Source organism: Morone saxatilis, unplaced genomic scaffold (genome assembly GCF_004916995.1).
Source record: "Morone saxatilis isolate NCDOM2014 unplaced genomic scaffold, NCSU_SB_2.0 Contig0, whole genome shotgun sequence".
In the NCBI taxonomy this organism is placed as follows: domain Eukaryota; kingdom Metazoa; phylum Chordata; class Actinopteri; family Moronidae; genus Morone; species Morone saxatilis.
The window spans coordinates 4450327-4474242 of NW_023339650.1; the positions used below are offsets into that span (position 1 = coordinate 4450327).

The 23916-nt window shown below is 41.2% G+C and overlaps 1 protein-coding gene across 1 annotated transcript in view; it reads right to left on the minus strand.

The window, feature by feature from the left end:
• Nucleotides 1–5597: 5597 nt before the first annotated feature.
• The window catches only part of LOC118321211 (partitioning defective 3 homolog), a gene marked incomplete in the record, with an annotated part of 316585 nt that continues 298266 nt past the window's right edge, over nt 5598–23916 (minus strand). The window contains 3 exon segments of the mRNA XM_035652443.1: nt 5598–9004; nt 13725–13852; nt 22090–22210. Of these exon segments, the coding sequence (XP_035508336.1) occupies nt 8575–9004; nt 13725–13852; nt 22090–22210 (679 nt within the window).

Below are 23916 nucleotides of genomic sequence, written 5' to 3' on the forward strand. Positions count from 1 at the left end.
AGTTAAAGGTGGATAAAGCGGAAGCCAGCAAGAGGGATGGAAATACTAATTATAGATGCTATCGCACGAGTAGATATTCAGTAGAATAATTCATTTATTTGATGTCGAAAACACAGAAACAACCTGAATTTGGGGGAAGAGATTATTACGAGATCAAAACGGCAGCACATATTTGCATTTGTTGTGCTACTTTGTTTACCAGAATACTTCAAACAATGCATTACCATTTCAAAGCTGGTCAAGTATGTGTAATTCCTTGTCCACACATGAAAACAAGATGAAATTGCATTTGTTGGTTTCATTTCATTATATATTTACTTGCTCGCCCGTGCAGCTGTAAATCAGTTTATCTTTGCAGTGAACTTGGGCTGACTCTCTCATGACTTGCACAAAGCAATGGGGCTAAATAGCATTGTGCGCACGGGAAGATGCCTCACGCAGGACAGCTGCCTCAAAGACACTTTTTGAAGAATCAAAGGCTCCCTCTGTTAGAAAAGAAACTTCTGTCATTCCTAACGCTTTCTTTCAACATGTGTCGCCAATCAAACAGCCCTGAGAACACCTTCTGTTTTCAATCCGGCTCTTTGACAGGCTACTTGAAAAGTAAAGGGTCCCGAATGTTCCCTGTTGTGTGTGTGTCCTGTGTGTGTGTGTGTGTGTGAGTGTGAGTGTGTAGTATGACAGGTCCTATTATTTTCGATGCAGCCCACCAGGGAATGCCCCATAGTTGCCCACAAGCTTCTGTTTCCACAATAGAACCTCCAATAGCAGACCCTGCCTGTACGTCCTGTCACTGCACAGCAACAGTACGTCACACAAGAACAAACACCACCACCAGTTTTTACAGGCCTGAATTACTCCAGAGTGAAGTAGCTGTCCTACAAACAGTTCTGAGGCTTCAGAGGAGACAGAGTATAATGAAACCAATTTTTCTGTGTAATGAAGTTGCATCATAACCCAAGTAAAACCCAAAGACTGTTTCATGTACTTTGTTGCAGGTTTCATGGCGACCTCAAATCCCACTGGAGTGTAAATAAAATGTTCAAGTAAAAAGATCAAGCCCGAGCTTTCACAAGCGGGATGACTCATAGCACATGTGTAGGCTTGTTATCTCCATCGTTTCTCCTCATTTGTGGTTAAGTCCTCTCCTCCTGTCGCCTTCGGGGCTGTGACTGGTTTCAGGCAGCGTTGCAATGACGCTCTATGGGTGGCGGGATGGGAAAGGGCCTCAGGTTCAATTGGCACAGGAAGAGGTGGCGTGTCGGAGGGAGTGCTGTAGCCTGGGTGTGACCTGTTTTGGCCCAAGGAGACGTAATTTCATGGTGTCCACTGGGAGCAGTGAGGGTGGTAGATGTGGGCTACTGTGACCTTCCAGTTGATGATTAACATGTGCCAAATAGCCAGACACACCAGTCATTTTCTTAGTTGGTTGACCTGGTGGCTTAGGAAATCAGACCAGTGCACAGCAAAGTTCCTTTCATAACAGCTAAATAATCTGTAATCTGCAGAATGCTGATGGTATTAAAAGGAAATCTACAAGAGGGGTATTAGCAAAAATGTTTTAGAATTCTTGGACCCAGGAAATGAAGCCACTACATAACACAACCTGACCTTAAAACTAAAATCTTGATTTCAGAAATTCAACTCAAACTTTCTTAAAACTACAATAACCATTGTTTAATTCAGCTCAATTCAGTGTCTTTTAAGACATGAATTCCTCCCCTCGACAGAACTAGAAAGGAAATATCAGGGGTTGTAACCATAAACTGCTGGAGATTGCATAGCTAGCAGGCTAACAACAGCTGTCCACAAGTTATAAATTACATAGCTTCTTATCAAACACTTCACTGTTCGGATTGTTGCTCTGAGAAATAATACAAATTCACAATATTTCCTGAATGGTTCGCCTGTACCTGCGGGTAGTGGTCACCAGTGCAGGAAGTGCCGGTGCTCCTGCCCTATAAAACCTAGAAATGTTGCATTACATACAAGTTCTGAACATAAAACTCTCGCAACTTGTTTCAAGAATTTTGTAGTTATTTGTAGTGATCTGCTTGAAGTCAAACTAGATTTTAATCCTAAATATGCTGTCTTTTCCAGAACCTACTTCTTTGCATGGGAGACTGTACCTTCTTTAACCAGTTCTACAACCGTACAGTCCCATTTTCAGGCCTTGTCAGCTGCATCAGAAAAGCAGATTGAATATCTTACTAAAGAAATAATCTAATACAAATGGTGCTTGACAATATTATTTATAAGATATTATGACTTTCTTGAACGACTCATTTTGCAGTGTACGTTCTTTTTTCTGAAAACACTATGATCAGACATCTTGAATGCATTTTATATTACTCATTTCTTCCATATTGTCAAGTACGTGAGCTACAGGGAAATGACAAGTAGTCATCCATATGCTATAAATTCAAGTCCTTCAGATTTCTGTCAGTCTTTAAAGTTCAGTAAGCTCAGTTCTGGATGCTTTATCCCCGACTGCTATTAAAGGTCAACCAGTGGGCCTATTGCCTAAAACATTTTCCTCCAATTTCACACAATATCTGGTTGCACAAGGTGCAAGGATTCCTGTTGAGATTATAATTTCTCACACTAAGAGGGAGATGAGGCTGTTCTGGTTAACACAGTAAGCTCTCTCGTTCCTCATCTGGACATCCTTTCAGTAAGCCAGTTCATCTGTGACTCTTTCTGTCTCCCAGCATACACACAACACCCCTCCATGGTCCAGATAACGAAAGACATTAGTCCTCCTCTACCCTCACATTACAGAGACCAGCCTCTCCTCTGATACACGCAATCACCAGATGTTGCCCAGAGCTTTAGTGAAGAACCCCCAGGTATGTGTGTGTGTGTGTGTTTGTCTGTGTGTGTGTTCATGTCAGCCTCCCCACAATTGGCTTTTCTTGTGCATCTGCCGAGATTTATGACCACAGTTTTTCCTACAACAGAGTCTGCTTCCTCTTTTGAAATCCCAGTGGGGCAGCAGATCAGGGATCAGAAGGAGAAGCAGGTTCTTCAACCCAAAACAGGTGACTCCGACTCAGGCCTAACTGGGCTGAAAAGAGGGTAAAAAAAAATGATTTCCCAAATCCCTTGACACCAGCATTTTTATCTACTGGCGGTTCACACGAACCCCATCTGCTTCTCATATCAACACTTGCACTTGCCAGCACAGGGGTCTACTGGTCTGGCCTGCAGGGGTCAGGAGGACAAAGCGGAGTAATGAAATCAAACTGGCCAAATGACAGAGTCTGCTGCTGATCACTGGAAATCGCTGAAGGTTTTCATTATGGAGTATTATGATGGCGGGAATGCAAAAGGGGGATATTAAAGACTCGGTAGAGCTCTTTCAGTGTGAGTAATGGTCGGACAGAGCACAGCCAAAGACAACTTTACAGTTCCCTCGGGCCTCAAAGTGTTAAGGGCGCAAGCTGATACAGCAGAGGACCCACTAGGTAACATGCTGCATTGTGTATCATGCAAGGATAAAATCTATTGTGTTTGGATGGCTTTACATTACCTCTATGGGTACGTCCACTGGATTTATGTCTGTGATGTCGGTTTTGCAGAGATGACGTTACTGTACACGAGAATATCCTGTCCATACTTTTACACAAATCACATTAAGTATAGCTACAGAATGAACATTTTACTGTCTATAAAAGCTAACGTTTCTCCACAGTATATAGTATCATAGTATATAGTTCTGACCGGTATTTCTAAACCTGGAGAGGACTGTATTCTTCCTGCACTATGTAACCCTATAAGTCCCAGTGAAAGGCCAGTGTCCCATCCACTGTTTAAGTGAGGCTTGCACACAAACGAATTGGTCTATCTCACTGTCAATCAACATGTCAATGATGCAAGTAAAATGATCTCTCATGTTTGCATTTAACTCCCCCTTGTGTATTATTATTATAACAAACATGTGAGCATCAAAGTTTGGTTGTTGTCGATAGTTGCCTCTGTTATTTATTGGTTATGAAGCTCTTGTAAATAATTCACATGCTAGGAGACCCTTATAAAGTCAGGAAGATCAGTGACATGGTTCGATTTGAGTAAAAACCTGAGTAAAAGTTATTTTGAGTTTGTCCTCAAGACAGCATGGGGCTCAGAAGCTTGTGTTATGACCCATGATAAAAACTCTTTGTGTGACCAAGGCGAAAGCTCAGACGCTTTTCAAAATCCTCTGACTGTAAAGGCACACTGGACCAAACAGAGGATCATTTTTCTACATTTGCTCGATTGACACTCATTTAAAGGTAATATTGGAGGGGCTGGACTGTGGCCCAGCAGGGATGTTCAAATGGAGTTACTTCAGAGACGGTACTTTTTAAACTCCCTCTCGAGGTATTATTGAGGGTTGAAGCTTCTCTCTGTACTCTCACAGTCTGGGCAAAGTTCCACAGTTTGGTCTTCTCTCCCTACTCACCTTAATTTTACCCTTATCCCCAAAGGTGATGTATAGACAAGTGGATGTCTTTATCCCTGATGCATATGCTTTTTAGTATATTTCCACTCTTACAAGACGGATTCTTTCAAAGGCCTCTCACTTCCTCAGGATAAAGACAGATTTGGCAGGAGCTCTGTGATGCAATGCCAGCACCGGCAAATTCTAAAACACGCTTTTCCCCCCAGAACTGAACATCATAAATTTGACTATTGTCTTTATTAACATCCAAGTCATCAGAGAATATTATTAGAAGTTAAGCCAACTCAAGGCAAAAACCTCCTGAGCCAGCCGTTATGGTGACCTGTCATGATTGGAGATTAAAGAACAGAGAGACAAGGAGGATGTGTTTATTTCATACTTTTTTACTGCCACTTCAGCAAATGTGGGAGCCACATTTTCCATCACGTTATGAGAGGTATACTCAGAAAGTCATTTTTTTTTTTTAAACTTTAAACTTTATTTTATTTTTAGCTGTTAAAGGCATGAAGGGTCTGGTAACCAGATGACTGAAAGTTTTGTTTAATGTCTTCTTAGTTCAACTAAATACATGTATATCTGAAAGACACTAGTCACATTTATAATCATGATGGAAAAAGAAAAGTTCAAATATGTTTCATTTTGAATTCTTAAACCAGTAATATCATATCTTAACAACTGCAGTATAGTAGGCAGAAATAAGATGTTCATTACTTGACTTCAATCATGCATCTCATTTTGCTGCTGTGTTATCAAGTACAGAAACCATTTGTGAATGTTAAAGCAGCACAATCAAGGGAAATTATTGTTACAAGAATTTGAAACTACCCTCAATTTATTCACTGAAAAAAAGTTTATATTGTATGTACAGAGAACAGCAGAAACAGTTCTTAATGATACACGGTTGTAAAAAGGAAAATTGCACTGTGCTTACATATTAGTCATTTTTTACCACCATAGTACCATATTGTGGATAATAAAACACAATGAGGGATGGTCATAAAAACACAATGAAACAATAACAATATATTTCTCATTTCTCCCAGGATAAAAAAAAATCCCCCGAAACAATAGCTTTATGGGAAGAATCCGCGTGTCACAGGGGTGGCGCACAAACATTAATTACACAACACAAATAATAAACGTGCATTATGGGATATTATCAAATTTGCATATGATAAAAAAAAACTTGTTAGATATTGCAGGCACTTGAACCCGTCCCCATGGAAGCATCAGTTAAAACAGCTGCTGTGTCAGAGCTTAACCCCCTCACCCTCACACACACACACACAGTCACTTTCCCCCATACAAATCAGACCCAGTTTAATTCTGCTCCAGAGTAAAACAAACAGCCATGTGAAACTGACAGACAGATGAAGAAGATAAATGAAGAGGAAAAAGAGACAGCAAAAGTGAGCGCAGGCTTGTTGGTAACCTCCTGTTTGTACTGCCGACTCAGAGGAATAGTTGTGATTACTCCATTGACTGAATCATCTGCAAGGTCAGGCCTCCCATCTTTTCTCCCTCCTACTCCTCTGCTCTTCTCCTTCTCAGCAGCCAAGTGGTTCATATGGCTGCCAAGACATATTCATAGACATATTGGAGCATCCAGTTACTGGCAGCCTTCACAGACACTTAAACACATGTCCACCTACACACACATACACACACACTGAAACATTGGCAGATAAACAAACATACTAGTGCTGTATTTTACATACCCTTGTATGTGTGAGAACACAAATTATTTCATGAACTTGTGAGGGCCACAGAACCTGAGCCCCAATAAACCTATAGATCCTACTCTAACCACTGCATGCCTAATGGAAACCTTAATTCTCTTTCTAGTCTCAATCATAAAGGTTTATGATTGTGTTTAGAGTCACAAATGAATTCAAATGTTTAATAATAGGACACAGACAATCATTCTTTCTGTATGAGCAACAGCTTGTTCATGACAATGGATAATTATGTGTTTGCACATGAAGGTTTAATTTAAACAACTACTAAAAACTGTGTCTTGCAAATATGGCAGTGCAGTTCCTGCACCATTTCTAAAAAGCAGAGCATTTACATGCACTTACAGTAAGTAATCAGGAAACAGTTGGTGGTGATTTCATAAACATCATGTAAACCCGAAACCTGGTTTCCATAATCGGGGTGGGGGATTACAGAAACCAGACAGATTGCTCCTGGTGAACGCGATTCTATGGCCATGTATATTTGTACCTTGGTTTCTAATCAGCATTTTACATTTGCATGGCAAAGACTTCAGACAGGGAAAGTAGTGCTGCTCCTTTACAGAAGGAAAGATCATTACATAAAACAATGCAAGTCTGACTAAAACTGAAACTGACACTGACACAAAGTAGCTTTTAGAAGTCTAAATGAGACGGGTTGTCTTGTTTAAAGTTAAAGTTAAAATAAATAGTTAATGCTAATGGGCTAGGACAGAAATCTGACCTGCTGCACAGGTACACAGATTTACTGTAACCAGGTTACTACAGTAACTGTTATCTCTAACCTGGTTTCTTGAGTGCATGTAAATGTATCAAAGGGCAAAATGGCCCCTAAAATCTGGTCCAATAAACAGTAAGTCAGTGTAATTTCTTAACTTTTTCTTATCAATTAAGTAATTTGGACCTCATTATAACTGCCTCGATATGACAACTAAAGCTCAAAATTCTGGCTCTTGTTCTTACAAGGATGGAAATACAGGAACACAGAAATACACACACAAAGACACAAATACACAGAGGGCCATACATATAGACTCTGACACACACTTTGAAAAATGCACCACTAATTATCGATTGAACAACTGGAAAGCTCCCAACTGGTTTTCTAGCAATGGACATAATCATGAAAGGAAAACAAAATCAGCTCTATTGTATCGGGCTGATGGATACGCAGTCCCACACTGAGGCCACCCACTGCAGAGCCGATGTGGCTTCCAATGTAACCACCCTGATGAAATATTCAGCGAGGAACAACTCAGACACCTAGGGGCCAACAGTCTTCGGTTACAGCCAAATCATTCTAGGCAAGGCCGGGGCCAGAGCCACGCCGACAAGGTCGCTGTTTCTTCCTTCTCGTCATACATGACAACAGACACACACACACAAAGGGGCCCCATTCATTTTTAATGAGGAACAATAATTAATAACCCAGACCTGACCCCATTTATACAGCTGGATTTCCCGGGTGGGTGGGACAGGGTAGGAATAAAGGAAATCTAAAGCTGTTTTCCTCCAGTGAGAGTGCCGTATGGTGAGGGTGACAATGTGAAGGGAAAAAAAGGGAGATAAAGCGGCCACCAGAGGAAGAGAGAATTCAGGATTATCATACTGATTACAAGAGGGGCTTGGAAGGAGGATACACACTCAGTATCTGAAACCAAAAAGGACATTTCTCTGAGCTGAGGAGGGGGTGAGCGGTCAAGCTCTGACTCCACAGTTCACACAAACTGCTTAACCTCCACACTCTGTCACCACTCGCCCACTCCTGCCAGCACTCACACACACATACGTTCACACAAACTTCACACACAGAAACGCGGAAGTGCTCAACAAAGTCCGCATGAACAGCAGAAATAAGCCTCATTCACACAAGCGTGGTATTGACTGAGATCCCCGCCAGTGCCGAGTGGTACAAAAGAAATTGCCTGGGCCGTGCCTTGTGCTTGCTGTTATGATGTTTAGGTCAGACTGCTGTCACATGTGGCGATGCAGTGATGGCTCAAACCTTGCCTTCTGCTGTGATGTCTGCCTCTACTGAATGTGTCAGATGGATGGGTCAAAGCGGCACATCATGAGCCAAAAGAAATGGGGCTGTTCCTAAAAAAGGTGAACAATTGAAGGACAAGAAGGCACTTATACACATAGTTAGATGATCATGATGCTGGATAGAAAAAGATCTGGAATCATTTCTTTTTGTGACAACAAACAGATAATGGTTCATATCATTAGAAAATCTTTTTTTAAATATTAACATTTTCTTTCAGCAGTCCAATAAAAATCTTTGTATCTCAGCTTTTTATAAAAACAGACTCATTGCCCTCTTTGTGTTTTTCCCAGTTAATGCATCTTAATCAGTCCTACTCTCTCAAACATTTACAGTTCCTTGCTACAGTCTCAGGAGTAAAACAGCCTCCCTTTCTCTGAACCCTGAAGTCTGCTGAGCTTGGCAAGCTGAGAAGGCGACGGGGGTACGTCTTGTCTGTAGGGGCCCTTGGACTGAGGCGGGGCCTGCACCGGGGCAGAGACTGGGGCTTGAGTGTGGTCTCTGTTGTGGTCGTAGGTGCTGCCGCTGGGGGTTTCCTGTGCAGGAGGTGGCCTGGCTTTGCTGGCCTCCTGCTCTCTGCGTCTCTGCTCCTGCCTCAGCAACTCCTGAGTCTCTAGGAGGACACGGGCGTTGAAGCTGGACGTTCCCAGGTAGCCGTTTCGTGATCCCTGGCCACCAGAGTAGCGGGGGTTCTCCTTGGATGTCTGGAATCCCTCTGCGGGCATGTACGCCTTGTCCCATGAGTCCTGGGACACCGTGCTGGGGTTCTTGCGAGGTTGCCTAACAGACAAAGACAGGTAAAGAGGTCAATCGAGCTGTTGAGTGAGTCACCTTAAACACCAGCTGAATCTAAAGGGAACAGAGGATGATAGCGGGCAACTGTTCAGAAAAGGTAGCTTTTTTTGCAGTGGCCCCTGGGTCAGCACTATTGAAGGGAAATTCAAAAGGAACTGCACTTCAGCAGAGATTGTGGCCATTTTCACATTTTGTGAGATTAAAATGGGAATGTGCTAGTGGAGTTGATTTAAAATACTAAAACATGAGTGGAGCAAAGAGGTATCTTTTATAGGCTGCTGACTACACTGAATCCTGTGACATAAAGACTGAGACAGGAAACAAACGGGGGAACCCTGAAATGCCCATGGGACTATTAGTTCCACATTGTAAACAAACACAAATGTTAAAACCTCCCTAAGAAAAATGGCTGCGTTCGTCCATTTAACTCCTTTTTGGAGATGCAGACGGGTGCACTTACAGCACAGACAGAGTAATGGCGGGCCTCACGGCGCTATATGCCTTCTACTCATCTTCAGCCCGCCTGCCAGCCCCCCTGACAGGACGGCCCAAAATGCATACACATATTATCTCTCATACAGTAAAACTAACACACATGCTCCCCTTTCCAGAAATTGGCCCTGGAAAGCCGTCATTGGGAACTGCCAGGTTTTTGGCTAAAGTGTTGAGTCTTCTCCTCCATTATTAGGATCCATTAAGGCCGGTGTGCGATGGAAGACCTTGACAGTGTCTTTAGCGTTAGGGGTGCTAAGAGAAATCCCATTCACACCTCACTGACCCGCTGTGCGCTTAAAAGGCTGCAAGGGAGACAGGGGCCCAGCATGCTTTTAGACCAAAACGACTGCATTTCTTATCTGGCCGAGTCTCATTCCAGAGAGGCTGAGAAGAACAAAAGACAGAATATGCTATTTATTGTTCAAACACTTTCTGACAAAATATTTAGCTTTTATTTTTTAACTGAAACCTTACAACATGTTAAATGGGTATTGTACATGGAGGGCATCACAATAAATTCTACCTTGAACCTTAATATCTTATTTTATATGTACTGCATGTTGCTTGAGAGGAAAAAAATGACTTAGGGGGGTAAGCAACCTTAGGCACACAGTTGATTAACCACTTGCAGGCTAACAATAAGTGTGCATTTTTTGCAAATGTTAAAGTGCCCTCTTATCCACATGCCAATTGAACTATTTCTTATCCACTGGTAGCATCCTGTCTTATATAAGCACATCATATGATTTCTCGTACATGATTTAAACTCAGATGTGGATATTTCCGCGCGTATGGCTCTCATACAGTATATTACAGCAATTATCCTAATTATGGGAGAAAAATGCTTCAAAATTGTTTTACTATGCACGTTCCCTTTATGGATGGAATAGATAAAATTACAGACTCGCTGGAGATTAAAATTTTTATGTTGTGTCATAATAAACCTAATAATCTTAAGGTTGATATGGCAAACTGATTTAATATAACATTTTAATATAGCAATTAATTTCAAAAAGGTTCCCGGCCCCTGATGATAAATTTGAGCCAAAAGTAAGGGGCTACTGAAGCTATAGTGATAGCATTTGGTGGATGCAAAACTGTGATTGGCTGCTTGTGTTTCCAACGACATCTTCCTGATGGTGGTCTTTGAAAGGGAAGTTTAAACTGTAGTGAAATATGTGGATATGACTATGCATGCGGCTCACGGTAAACCTAGCAAAATCATCTCCACTGCAAACCTTATGCTATACTACATGTGAATGTAAACACGCTGATTGTACCACAGTGGTCTCCTATTCAGTTATGAGTCAAACCAAAATAATGTCTCCCATTTACTCCTTGAATCAGGCATTCATTTCCAGCAATGCAATTTTCAAGAAAATAGCAAAACATATAAATGACAATCATCTTTCTTCCAACCATTTAATTCAACTCTCTCTTGTTAAACAATATTTTCCTATCATCATTTCTATGTAATTCTAATGAGAATCCCACAATTACAGCAATGGATGCATTCATGGTCCACAATTTCTAAGGGAAGGAGAAGAGCTGGCACTGTGATTTGAGGATCTGTGCCTTTGTGAGCTTAGGTCTACATTTATACATACGTGGGAAATTGTGCATGCAATTATGTACCATGCATGTGCAACACAAACACATGATCTTGTTCCACTCTGTGTATACATGTGTGTACATGAATGTAGAGCATGTGTAAGTATGAGGGTAATTGGCGGAGGGGCAGATGTAGGGACAGACTGTAGAGAGAGCCCCACCACATGCTTCATATCTGGGTTTCACTGTCTGGGCGAGCCGCCATGCATTTACACCCCGGCTTGGCTTTCAGAGCAGCCAGCACTGCTCATGAGGGAGCCGCCTATTTAGAAACCCGGGACGCCTGTTGCACGAGGCAGCGATCTGCGTTTCCAGAACAACCTTTTAGTTTTTAAAGTAGATAGGACAAGAAGGGAGATTTAGGGGGAAAGTCTTTGGTGGCGATGAGAAGAGAGCAGAAATGGCATTGTTCCACAGGAATGCAATCCTGATTGATGCGTCAGGGGAGCTAGTTCTCTTATCACCTCTACTCCTGCGCCAGAATATGTCACAAAGTAGATTAGTTACATTTACAAAGGGAGGGGATGGGAAAATACATCATGCCAAAGAGTGGGGTAAATTTAGAATGACAGAACATAACAAACAAAGCCAGGAAGTTGGCTCGCAGAGACATTTGTGGCCGCTGTGTGTTTCTTTAAAACAGCTGGGAAGAATCAGAGTTTATGAGAAGGAGGAGAAAGCACACATACACATGCACAGACACAAAATAATTAGGGAAAAAAACCAAATGCATTCAATGGGCAGTGGAACAATCGTTGCTATATTGTAGAAATAAATTGTCTACAAACTTGGAATAATGTTTTCTTTATAGCAGGGAACAATGTTTTTTTGGCTGAGGAATGCAAGAGCTGCATGGGTGGATGGTAGAGCTACTGGCTGCTCACTTAGACCTCCGTTAAGAGCCTTATCTTGACTGTGCTCATGTGTATGTTTGTGTGTCTTTTTGTGTGTGATTGCATTTCTTTCAGGCTAATCAGTGGTCTCTCTTACTCCTACTAACACACTGGTTCCTCTCCCGGCCCCTCTCGCCCTCCACTGCCTGTCACCGCTAATCCTGCTCCGACAACAAGCCTTCATTAGTGCTCTTCCAATCCTTACATCCCAGACAGCGAGCTAAGCCTGGCCGTCATCAGATAACCAGCTACCATGGCTTCTTCTGGAAGCTCTTTGGGAAGGAGGGTTTTTTTTTTGTGAGGGAATGTCCCCTTTCGGCTGTACGGCTGACTGCTCAGGCTTCCTGTTTTGGAAGAGAAGGACAGGATGAAGGAGTTCCAGAAGAGAGGTGGTTGGAGTTACAGGGAATTGTGGTTATTAATCTGAGGATGTAGGACTTTAGCTCTTTAATGAGGAGCCATGCCGAGACACAAGCTCTGGAAAGCCTTAGCTGGGGTCAAACGTCAAGTCTGAGCTCATGCGACTCTTTGCTAAAAGACGCTATGAGATTATGAGAGGAATGCATATCAAAGGCCATCCTCGCTTGGCTTTTTGGCCAGCCAGACAAACTTTCCCAAGAGAAGTAGCTCAATGAGAGGGGAGGGCTGGAGGCAACTGTCACATCACATGAGATGCCAGCAGATAACACCTATGAAGGGAATACACAGATCGGTCTGGCTTATACAGGCCACATTGATTATGTGTCCATGTGGACCGCAAATCCATGGCCATAGACAGAAACATATTTTAATCGACCTGACTGTGACTGTTCAGAGACAGCAGAGCAAAAGAGAATGCTATGATTCAAATGATTGCTGTTTGTGTAGGGAGAGATTGAAATCACAGGAGAGCAGAGTTATTCTGGCCAAAAAATTAAAAGACCACACACACACACATACACACACACTTTAAGTGTTCTGTCTTTGTTTAAACTGGCAGAGTAACAAACTTAAAAAAAACAGACTTCACTTGCAACACAGTATAGAATTTGTATCTTTGGTGACTTTCTCTTTAAGGATGTTTAAGGATGTAAGGATTAAAATGTGGAGATTTTCCACTAGCAGAGCTTCAGAGGCTTGGTAGAGACACAGATACACACACCTCCATCCAACGGCTCAAGATGTAAGATACGGTAAGCTTTATTGGCATCTCTTTGACAAATATGCAAAGAAATCGAAACAGGAAGATGGAGAAGATGAAGAGCAGCGGTTGTAGCTCTGAACTCATGATCTGTAAGGCGAGAGATTGCCAATAGAAAATTCCTTTTAAATACGATATTGGAGCTGTTATTCATTATGAGGGAAGTGTTGGGGATGGGGGGTTGTGACAAAGTCCCCACTTCCTCAGGGTCAACATTGACTTAATGAAGTTGAATATCAGTCAAATAATTCCAAGTGATCACATTAAATGATTTCATTCAAAGAGTTTTAAGAATCATTTAAAGTGGCTTTGTGGTGATTGACTTCATAGCCAAAGTGACACGCTATAAAAAGTGTAGAGAAGAAAGGGTGAAGGCACAAATACGAGGAAAGGAAATGGATGGAAATCAAAAAAGTCAAATGAAGAGGTCACAGAGAAGGGAGGGAGAGAGGGACACAGAGACAGACAAAAAGACAGACAGACAGACAGAATTGATTAGATTGAATAAAGGGAGAGGATGTCTCACCGTGGCAGGGAGCTGTACTGTCTTTGTGCTTGCTGGAAACCGTCTCTGTCCTCTTGCTGCTGTTTCTGGACCTGAGAATCGACTGTTACTGAATGGCGTCCGCTCTGTGTCTCCGTCCCATTGCTCACCTGTAACATCCACAGATTCACAAGTCAAGATACAAGCAGTTAAGGCACAGCAACATAGAAACTAAACATTTTTGTCTTTGGGTTACTAAACACACTCACACACTCACACACACACCTACACACACAGACACAGATGATGGAATATTTTTCCCTCAGCACAGCAGGTGGTTTGACAGTGGGTGTCAGGCTACCTTCAGGGAACAGGTGTGATTCTATGATGACAGTTCATTGAAAAACGCACCTGTGCTAGTGGATGTAAAGTCCCCTGATAATATTGTTAAAGGAATAATTCAGCAAGATACGATCTTTCTATCAATTACATATTTCTTGGTTTACCACACTGCTAGACAGCACAGATTGCAAGATTCTTAATGGAGAATGAGGCCTCAAAGTGATCAGATCAAAGATACATTTTAAAAACAGCAAAGTCAACTAACTAAACTAAACTTTAGCCGTACTTATTATACCATAAATACTTCATAATAATTCAAAATGGCTGAAAGCACCTTTCCAATGCACTTTACATCAGTGACTTTGTTTGGGCCTTTAGTCTTGGATTTTCTGTTAGCTCCAGCATCCAGCTGATGGAGCTCTTTTTTGTCTGCTCGGCCATAGTGGCTATCAGTGCTTATGCTAACTAATCTCTTTTGGTTTACTTTTACTAAACAGGCAAAGTGCTTTTTATATGATATACACTTATACATAATATGATAATCTTTTACTAAACTGCTGTGTACGCTGTGTGTTTCTGAACAAAGTAAGCACCACTATGCTTCATTTCACATATTTGCGTGTGACTTGACTACACACCACTAACCTGTACCAGTGTGTATGTGTGTTTGTTGTCTGATCATTGGAGGGGTTGACATGGAGATATCATCTCCCTCAACGCTAGCGCGCTGCTAACGAGCTGGCTGATGAAAGAACATGACAAGCCAATTAAACAGAGGCGAGCTGAGGAGGTGTAGCGAGCGTGGCTTGACCAAGTGTCAGTTTTCATGAGGCTTGGAAGCTAATGTGGTAGGCAGGTGGGAGTGTGGACGTGTTGTGTGCATAGATAAATATTAAGCAACCCTTTTCACTATTTTACCAGCAGCTGAGTTTTAAAACTGAACAGAACCGCCAAAGAATCTGCGTTTAATAGCTTGGAAAGAGATTTTCTTAAATTTGGTGGTATGGGTAGGGGGTAATAATACATGATGGAATGGATTGATGGGGTAAAGGTATGATGGCAGATGACAGATGGAAAGGCTGTCAGCAAAAATGTCTTCTTGGAAACATCTTGTGTTCTTGAAATGGCTGCTTTCCTCCTCAAATTGGACAGCTGCAATAACAGCGCAATTACATTTCACTCAGCGTCAATAACAAGTCCTTTCTCAAGCCTTCCAAGTCCTGAAAACATAATAGTATTTCACGTGGGTGAAGTGAATTTGACTCATATGTTTCAGATTTTGCTGTAACAACACGTTTTACCGTTTCAGAAAGTGTAGAGCACATAAACGAATATCAGATGAACAGCAAGGGAAAAGGAGAAATTATTTTACTGGGGCCAAATGCGGTTGTGAGAAAATAATTAGTCACGCACACTGAGGGTTTTTAATGTGATTTGAAAGGAAGTGGTGAGGAATCTGGAGGTGTTTGCCGCTTCGGTTTCAAACTGAAGGGTTGAGGTGGATGACGCCATGCCAAGAGAAATGCATGAGAAATAGCCAGGAGAGAAAATCAGTCAGTGTAATGGCATTATCCAGGGAAGGAGAATCAGATTATTCCATGTTAGGCCTGGAATACAATGCCATATAAAACATGACATTTGTTGAAATCGAATCAAAGAGACGTCCCTGTTCGTTTTTATCCAATAATGTGAAAAATGATGTCAATACGGCACACTTTTATCTCTCCCTTGTTTCCTTGGTGGTGTCACAGAGAATGAAGAAGAAAATAATTCTCCACCTGTTTAAACACAAGAGCGTTCACAGACGGTGAGCTGAGGGGGGACATAATTATGAAAAGTATTTGCAGCTATCAAAAATCCAGGACCAGGAAAGCAGCTGGGAAGTTGAGATTTAAAAGTTCAAATAAAGACAGCCAAGGTGTAATATTTCTTGGTTCAGAGCTGGTCACAGACCTTTCAGATATCAAAGCAGGTTGCTGTGATGGGTCAGCCCTAACATATGGCTTTACCGCCCATGCTCCTTATGATGCTATGTTTGTAGCCCACCACATAGGGAACCGTTTTAAGAGAGCAGCCGTGCTGTACACAAACACACATATGGAAGGCATTTAAGTTGCTAATGGGCAGACAGACCTGACAAAAGCCCAGTTGGATAATGATTCTCTCTTAAAGCCCTCGCACGATCCAATTCCGCCAATTTATTATAAGTTAGCCCAGTCCATTTGCGGTTGCTGGAGTGTGTAGCTCCGGGGGCGGAGTATCCATCTGACAGCAAGCAGTGTGGTCTGCCATTTCCTGGTCCCTGCACCAGGAAACCATGGTGAATGGGAGGTTGGTTTGGTTATCTCCACATCACTTAAGGACTCCGCAGCACGCACAAATGGAAGAACAAATTGTCTCATGTTTATTGTGAAGATATCTGTGGATGAATGTGTGGGTAATAGTCTTAAGATATATAATAATGTCTACATAAGAGAAGTGAAATTGCTTTGTTTTCCTCTCACACAGACACACACAGTTTGGTAAGTAAATTGAGCTCAATAAAAAAGCTGGGTGTGAAGGCATGTTGCATACATCTGTGCACATGCATGCTTGTGAGTGCAGATGTGTCTGGAACAGCACAAAAATATTGTATTTGCTATAAAAAAATACATTTCACACTCCCAACAAGCTAAATAACTTCATGATTGTGAGGTGCAGCTCAAATATGTTGGCAAGTCCTATTATTTACGGCGACTGTAATCATGAGATCAGTCCATGCTTGCTACTTGCATATCATTGCACAGCCCTATCCATAAATCACCCATGCAGCCTTGACAGTTAGCATTAGTATAGTTGAGCAAACTGAGAAGAAACTTGACAAAAGATCGATTTAAATCGTCATAATCGACCAGATGTGGCTGAAAAATACAGTAATGTTAAGTTATTTTTAGTGATAGTAGCAAGAGGACCATGAGTCCAAGTCACATCTTGAAGAAAGAGAATCCTCTCAGCACGAAAAAAGCACAAATATAATCAAGAGTGGCTAAAGGATTTGGCTGCTGCTTTCTAAAGTATGTTCTGCTCCTCTTCTACAGGGTCTGTGAGGTCAAACTGTGAAAAACACCTAGGAGTCAGCTGGCTTACCTATAATCAGTTGTATTATTCCAAGACATTTACTACACAACAATGTGTGATGTTGTGATGATTGATGATAATGATTCTTGTTGCAAATACATGCAATTATGGACTAAAACTTTTTTTTTTTAATGAGCATATTGTGTGAATGGTTTTAGTCAGGGGCTCACACACTGTCATGAGCTATGCTGTCTTAACTCTAACCCTTAGCCTCTGGGAAGTCAAGTGACTGCAGCTAAAAGTGGCTTATGAGTTATTATCCCCACATGATCACATAGGAAAGAGTTAGCTGTACACAAACGCCCAACGACATGAAAGCACCATACTTAGAGTAACCTAAGTTTGCATAAATACAACAAATGCTTGTAGACACATGTATCCTGGTAGCAGGAGATAGAGCGATAATAAAATCAAAAGAATTCACATAAATATGGGCTTTACAAGCTGCTGTTGTGTGTTTGATCCAAGGTACCAGCATGGCGCTCACACTCCTCTGTGTGGTCATGCTCACTAAGGCTCCAACCCAACAGCACAAATTGATTTTATTGCTGTAGACAGAGAGAAAGAGAGAAAGACAGAAAGAGAGAAAAAGGCAACGCTTTGGTAAATACATAGCGCTTTATGATGAACATCTGGAAATCCCCTCTCACAGAGCAGCAGGGAGGGGAGGGAGAGAAAGCATCCCAGCTCTAATTGTGTGTGTTGGCTAGGGGGCTACATGATAGACAGGGCTTCTCGTGTCCCGGTCATTATTCCATTAAGAAGGAGCCGGGCTTCGAGGACTGGCCTCAGTGTTGTCGTTACAGGCGTTCACAGGAGACATACCTCAGCTGTCTCCAACACCCCAGAGACAAGCCGGGGGTCACAGAGAGGGAGCCTCAATCTTCACGCAGCTCCATGTGTTCCCTCTGTACCTGTTCCTTATTATCATTATCATTCCCCATAAAGTGAATCATGTTTAAATAGGTCATATGTGACAGCAGTTTATTTGGGATCTGCAGCAGACACTATTGTGTACTGCAGTACTGGGCATACTGTTGGACTGATCTGTAATCTTAAGAATGTGACCACAGACAAAAAAAGATTTAATCAAAAGATTTATGTAATTTATTAAATAAAAATATGAGCAGACCCCGTGCATTTTTATTAATCTTGCACATTGCGTTACCACTACGAATTCTACGAAAAGGCCTTTCTGCACAGACTGAACCTGCGACTTCTGTGCTCAGTACAGACCAACGGACCAGCCATGACGTGGAGCTGACACTGCTTACACTGCTTATGTTAAGCTTGGTCGCTTTTGTCCACTGACAATAAACTTTATTCAGACAAGATGACTGATTCCTAAAAATGTTGACAAAAAAAGGAAAAGAGGCATTCCTTTATGCAATTGTATTATGAACGGAAAGTAAGAAGAAAACAAGACACAATGGGTTGAAGATGCAGACAATCTGGTCTGTCTGCAGCAAAGCTTAATTTTATATCATAGTAACAGACTAAGCCACAAAATGTAATATACTACTCTAGTAATATTAAAACAAACTCAAAGTTTATGATGGATCTTTTGACAGCAGCCACGAGGAACTCTCATGGAACTGCTCAAACAAGAATTTCAGACCTGCCAGAAATCCAACAGATTGACTGAGAGATTGTTGATCATTCAGGCAATTAATTGTTGCTGTGCCCCCCCTCAAACTGCATCTGGCAGATATTGTTCCTTATTTTAAAATTAGTCAGGGGTGAACAATTTAGGGCTAAAATTGGGCTTAATTTCTACAGTTTTTGGCTTTAGTTGAGTTTCAGACTTCATTTTTGAAACCTAGAATAAGATCTTTTTTTTTTTTAATGTTTACAATAATGTGAATTGTGACCCTTATTTTCTGATATATATCGCCAGATCTTTGCAAAGACACAGTTTTAATGAGAATGTTTTCATGACATCTGGGAAAACTCCATCTTCTGATGCAGATCATGGGATATGATCCACAACAGCTACTAAATGGACCTTGAGGTGAGATTGCTTTGTCAATAGTACTTTAATTGCAATATCTGGATAAGTGATTGAGCAAATCTGAGCTGCTGCTGTTTGTTTTTCCAAGAAATATACAGTAGAAATATTACAACCGAGCCATGTGTTAAGATGCCAGCAGCTGCTCCTGTTCTGGCTTGTAGATCTGTGTGGGAGCCATTACGATGCAACCTTGAGCACTCAGGGACAGCGTGCATCAAAGTGCAGTTTTGCAGACTTTGATGTGGTAGGCATTTAACTACCTTCTCGAGCATCTTGCCTTTTCCTGGTTACATTCACTGAATGTTTTGATTTACAAAAAGTGGAGGTCACGGAGGTTTCACTTTCATCACTGCAGACGACATTCAGCAATGACAGAGTGAAATCCACTGTTGAAAAGAAAGATGTCAATTTCTGTACAAAAAGTACCCATAATAGGTTAGAAGGGATCACAGACACAAGGTTGTGTTTTTGTGTGGGTCAAAACTTTTTCTAAAAATCCTATTGTCATCACTAATGCCTCCACCTACGCTTATGAAAACCTAGAGCTGAATGCAACAAGTTCATTCTCTAAAATATATATCCAGAGTTTTTAGTTTCATAATCAGTCTAAAAATATACAGTGCAAATGGAAAGTACAAATGAAGAATAAAAATGTATTTCTCTGTGTTTTTACCTTTTTTCTCCCTCTGCATGCACATCTCTAAAGGATTTTTCTGCCTTTATTCTTCTATTTACCAACACATCTACGGTCATATGTGTGAATTTTTGCCTCCTCCTTTTTATCCTACTAATTCCTCTGGTTTTCATATCAAAATGCTTGCCCCATCCGCCTTTTAGAATAGAGTCATATCCATTCTGCTTTGCATGACACTAAGACATGATTTCCCTCGAGTTCCTTTAATCAGTGTCAAAACATAACATAAGTACGCCTGTGTCTTTCCTAACAAGCTCTGCCATTGTGAATCCTTGTTCACAGGACTAAAATAACATGAAAGAGGACTAATAAAATAGACTTCAATACTCCAGGGCCGGGCCTATATCTTATTACTGCTGAGTACTAAACAGTTAACATCTCATTTTGACAGCGCGAACGGGAGGAGAGAGAAAGAGATTGAGAAAACAGTGGAGAGAGTTGTCCGCTTTCAGTGATCTTCAACCATCAGCAGGACTAACACTGGAGGAAATCCTGAGCAAATAAAGTCTGCGTTCCTCTGTACAAAAACATGGTGGGAAGTATGCTGTTACAGCTAATACAAACTTGGATAGGAAAAACAGCGGAAGAGGTCCCTGCCACATCACACCTCCACTCCAGGCCAATTTAATTGACAAACTGACACTGATAATTCTCCAGAAAATTGGATGCCAAATATTTTAACTTTCAAGGTCTGACATTCTGACCCATAATTTAGAAAATAGCTCTGCTTTGTGTAACAATTAGCCGTCTTTCCTCCACAACCAGGTCAGGAAAGTCACAGGACAAAAAAAAGCTATGTCTGTCTCAAGCCATTACACTGCGAAAATATGCAAATATTTGACCTCAAGCTTGTTCCTGCTCGGTTATATGAGTTTGGCTTATTGTTTGGTCATATTTTTAAAAAAGCGGATGTATGACCTTAAATAAAGTGTTAAACAATAAGTTACATCACTCTAACAGAAGTTAGAGTAAAGTTAATATTGGAACTGCATGTAAAAATCATTAGTGATTTAAAATGTATGTGGAAAGATTAAATGAAAAATGATTCTTTACTTAAACTCCAGGCGCAGCTGAACTTTTTGAGCACAGCAGGAAGGAATATGAGCTCAAGTCTGAATGAATTAACAAAGGAATTAACTTGATTGCATTTTTCCAATTATGACGAGTAAATCCCATTGTTGGTACAGATCAATCATGGGAGAGGAGAACGGCTTAAAAAAACAGTTTAATTTAAAAATTTTTAATTTAAAAATCCCTTTAATCAAGTCTAATGAAAATTAAAATGAACAGTGTGCCTCACTGTCTTCAGTTTCTCTCTCCTCACTTTGCCTCAAAGTCCTTAACAGTCACTTTTCATCAAATGTTTCCACCGTTCAGTTCCTCTCCTCCCTCCTGCCATAAGTGTGTCATATGTCCAAGACGGAAAAAGGAGAGACAGAGATGAGTAATTAGCAATTAGTTCTGGGTCAAAGGTTGAATTCAAAATTAGTCAAAGAAATTTGGCAGGAGTTGGGACAGCAACCTGAAGTTTTATCAACACGAGTCAGATAGTTTGGCAGTCGTACAACGCTGACGAATGAGGCACGGAATGGCATGGAACCACTGAAAGTTGATATTGTGCCCGGCTTCGCACTTAGTTATATCAATTATTATCCATTTTACAAGTAAGATTGTTATTGTTGTTAATCCAAGGATGCAGGAGTTTATGACTCTGGTTGATTGCAGTCTGCAGATATATCTAACAAACTATCTTCTCCTGGGAATGATCGCAGGAAACAATCACATCACATTTATGCTCAGTGTTTCTTTTTCCCACTTTGTATCAGTAACCTCAGCTGGAAAGAATACAGCTTACAATTATGTGTTTATCTGCTGTATATTTGATCAAATGAAATGGGTGACAGCTATAAACATGAAGAGAATACCAATAACAAAATGTATTTAGTTTGTAGCAATATTGAAATTTTGATTTGTTAGTGCTTGTACAATGATATTATTATGCTGTGTTACATTGCCCAACTCTGATTCAAGTAAGGTCATGTCACTAGCAGTCAAAGAAATAAGTTTCAGATCAGGTTTTACAGGAATAAAATTATTTGAGTGTGAGAAATCCATTAATCAGTGTGTCCAGTGGTGCGTCAGGGCAAATCACTCTAAGAGCTCTGAGTATAGGGTATTTGTGTTTCTGGGTCTGTGCGGTTCAGCACCACTCTGATGGAGCGCAGCGCCTATCGAACACTCACCCAGGACTGGTTAAAGCTGTAGGTGTGCTGAAGGTCCTTGGGGTCCTCTTCCTGCTTGGCCTGCTGGAACTCATGCCTCAGCCTTTGTATCCGGTCGTGGTTACTGGGAGCCATGTCACTGCTGGGAGAGAGAGGAAGAGGAGGTGAGATAGTGGAACTAGAAACCAGATAGCAGTCTTAGTGGTTATTTGGAGGTAATTTTTCAACAAGCACATAGCTATGTTGTTACTGATGCCTTTTCATATTTTATAATTCACCCCTCTAGACTGTGTTGAGCATTCCTTCATCTAACAGTCTTGATTCCCTTTTGCATACCTGACTGACATCTCTAGGTGCTTTTTCTTTCCACCCTCCCTTCTTCCAGCCACCAATCTCCTGAGCATCCCTATAACTGAAAGTGTCCCTCGTGCACCATTGTGAGTGATGCATGTCCCTTTTAGACTGCAGGAGAATGTTGGCCTTTTATGGTACGCAGTCATTAAACACTGTGGAAAACCCTCATTTACATCCCCTTCATTAAGAGGCTTTGAGGGGCCTGTCAATAGGAATCAATAGCCTTGCCTCAGCTTAATCAGGCTCTCCTTTTATCACCAGCTACAGAGGCAGCACATGACAAAACGCATAATTATGATGAGACAACCGGCTTGATAATAAGCCTCCATTTATGCATACCACAGAGATGAAAGTGACCAAAGGTTAGGAATTTGTGCTGGGAGTGGATAGGAGCTTGGGGACGTAGGGAGTGGGATTGATAGGGTGAGGGAAGGAAAGGGAGATAAAGGTAGGGTGGTGCTGAGAGAAAAAGGGAAAGGTTAATCAAACGCATGTGAGAGAAGGAAGAGAAACTAAGTCAGCTAGGGCCTGTCACCCTGTCATTGTGTGTGTCCTCCTGAGTAGCACTTACAGGTGGCACACCAGCGGTGGAAGTGATTGCTTATTTGGGCCAAGAGGATTCTGGGCGCAATTATGGCGATAATTGCAGATTAGAATGAGCACATCCTTCTGATGATAATGGGCACTAGGACATGCTGCCAATCAAGCTTCATTAAAAGCACAATAAATAGCAGCTCATAAAGGATGAACGGGTCTCGGTGCATGCCCCTGAGTAGCACTTGGCGAGACACGGTTATCGTGTTATTCGTACTGCCTGATCAAAATCAATTGTATTAGTTATACTCCATTTGATTCCTATAGCTTTATGTGTGTGGGAGCGCGGGAGCGTACATTATGTCTTTTATGTGGATGTGGGCAATTAAGTGGATCACTAGGGTGTGAGCTGGCTTATGCTTTTAGGGAGTGGGGTGATGGCGAAGTCCTTCTATTACTGTTCATTACTAAATCAATGTTCATTTTATATTTACATGAGGTTAAACAGCATATGCAATGTTAATGAAATTTAATTTAATTTAAACCTAATTGTAGTCTATAAACAACAGAGCTACATAGACTATATGTGAAAATCTATGGCAACACTTAAAGGCTCATAAGAGATGGGATTCCCCCAAATTTTCTCTCTTTTATTGTAAGTTTCTATTACTTTTAACTACAAAAGTAGCACACGATTTATTAAACCATTATCAAACCATTATCAGCTTCAGAATGTGTTTCTGTATGATTACCAATGTACATCTTTTTGTTAATGCAAAAAAACCACTAATATACCAAAAGGATTTTAGATTTACCTAAAGATATATTCGAAGAAAATGTGTGTGCCTGAGCTAAATCGTACATAGCATGCAATTGAGAGGAAAAAATAAACACATATGCAATTTTGAATTAATTTTCCTCACATTTCCCTAATATATGCATGCTAATACATATGTTGAA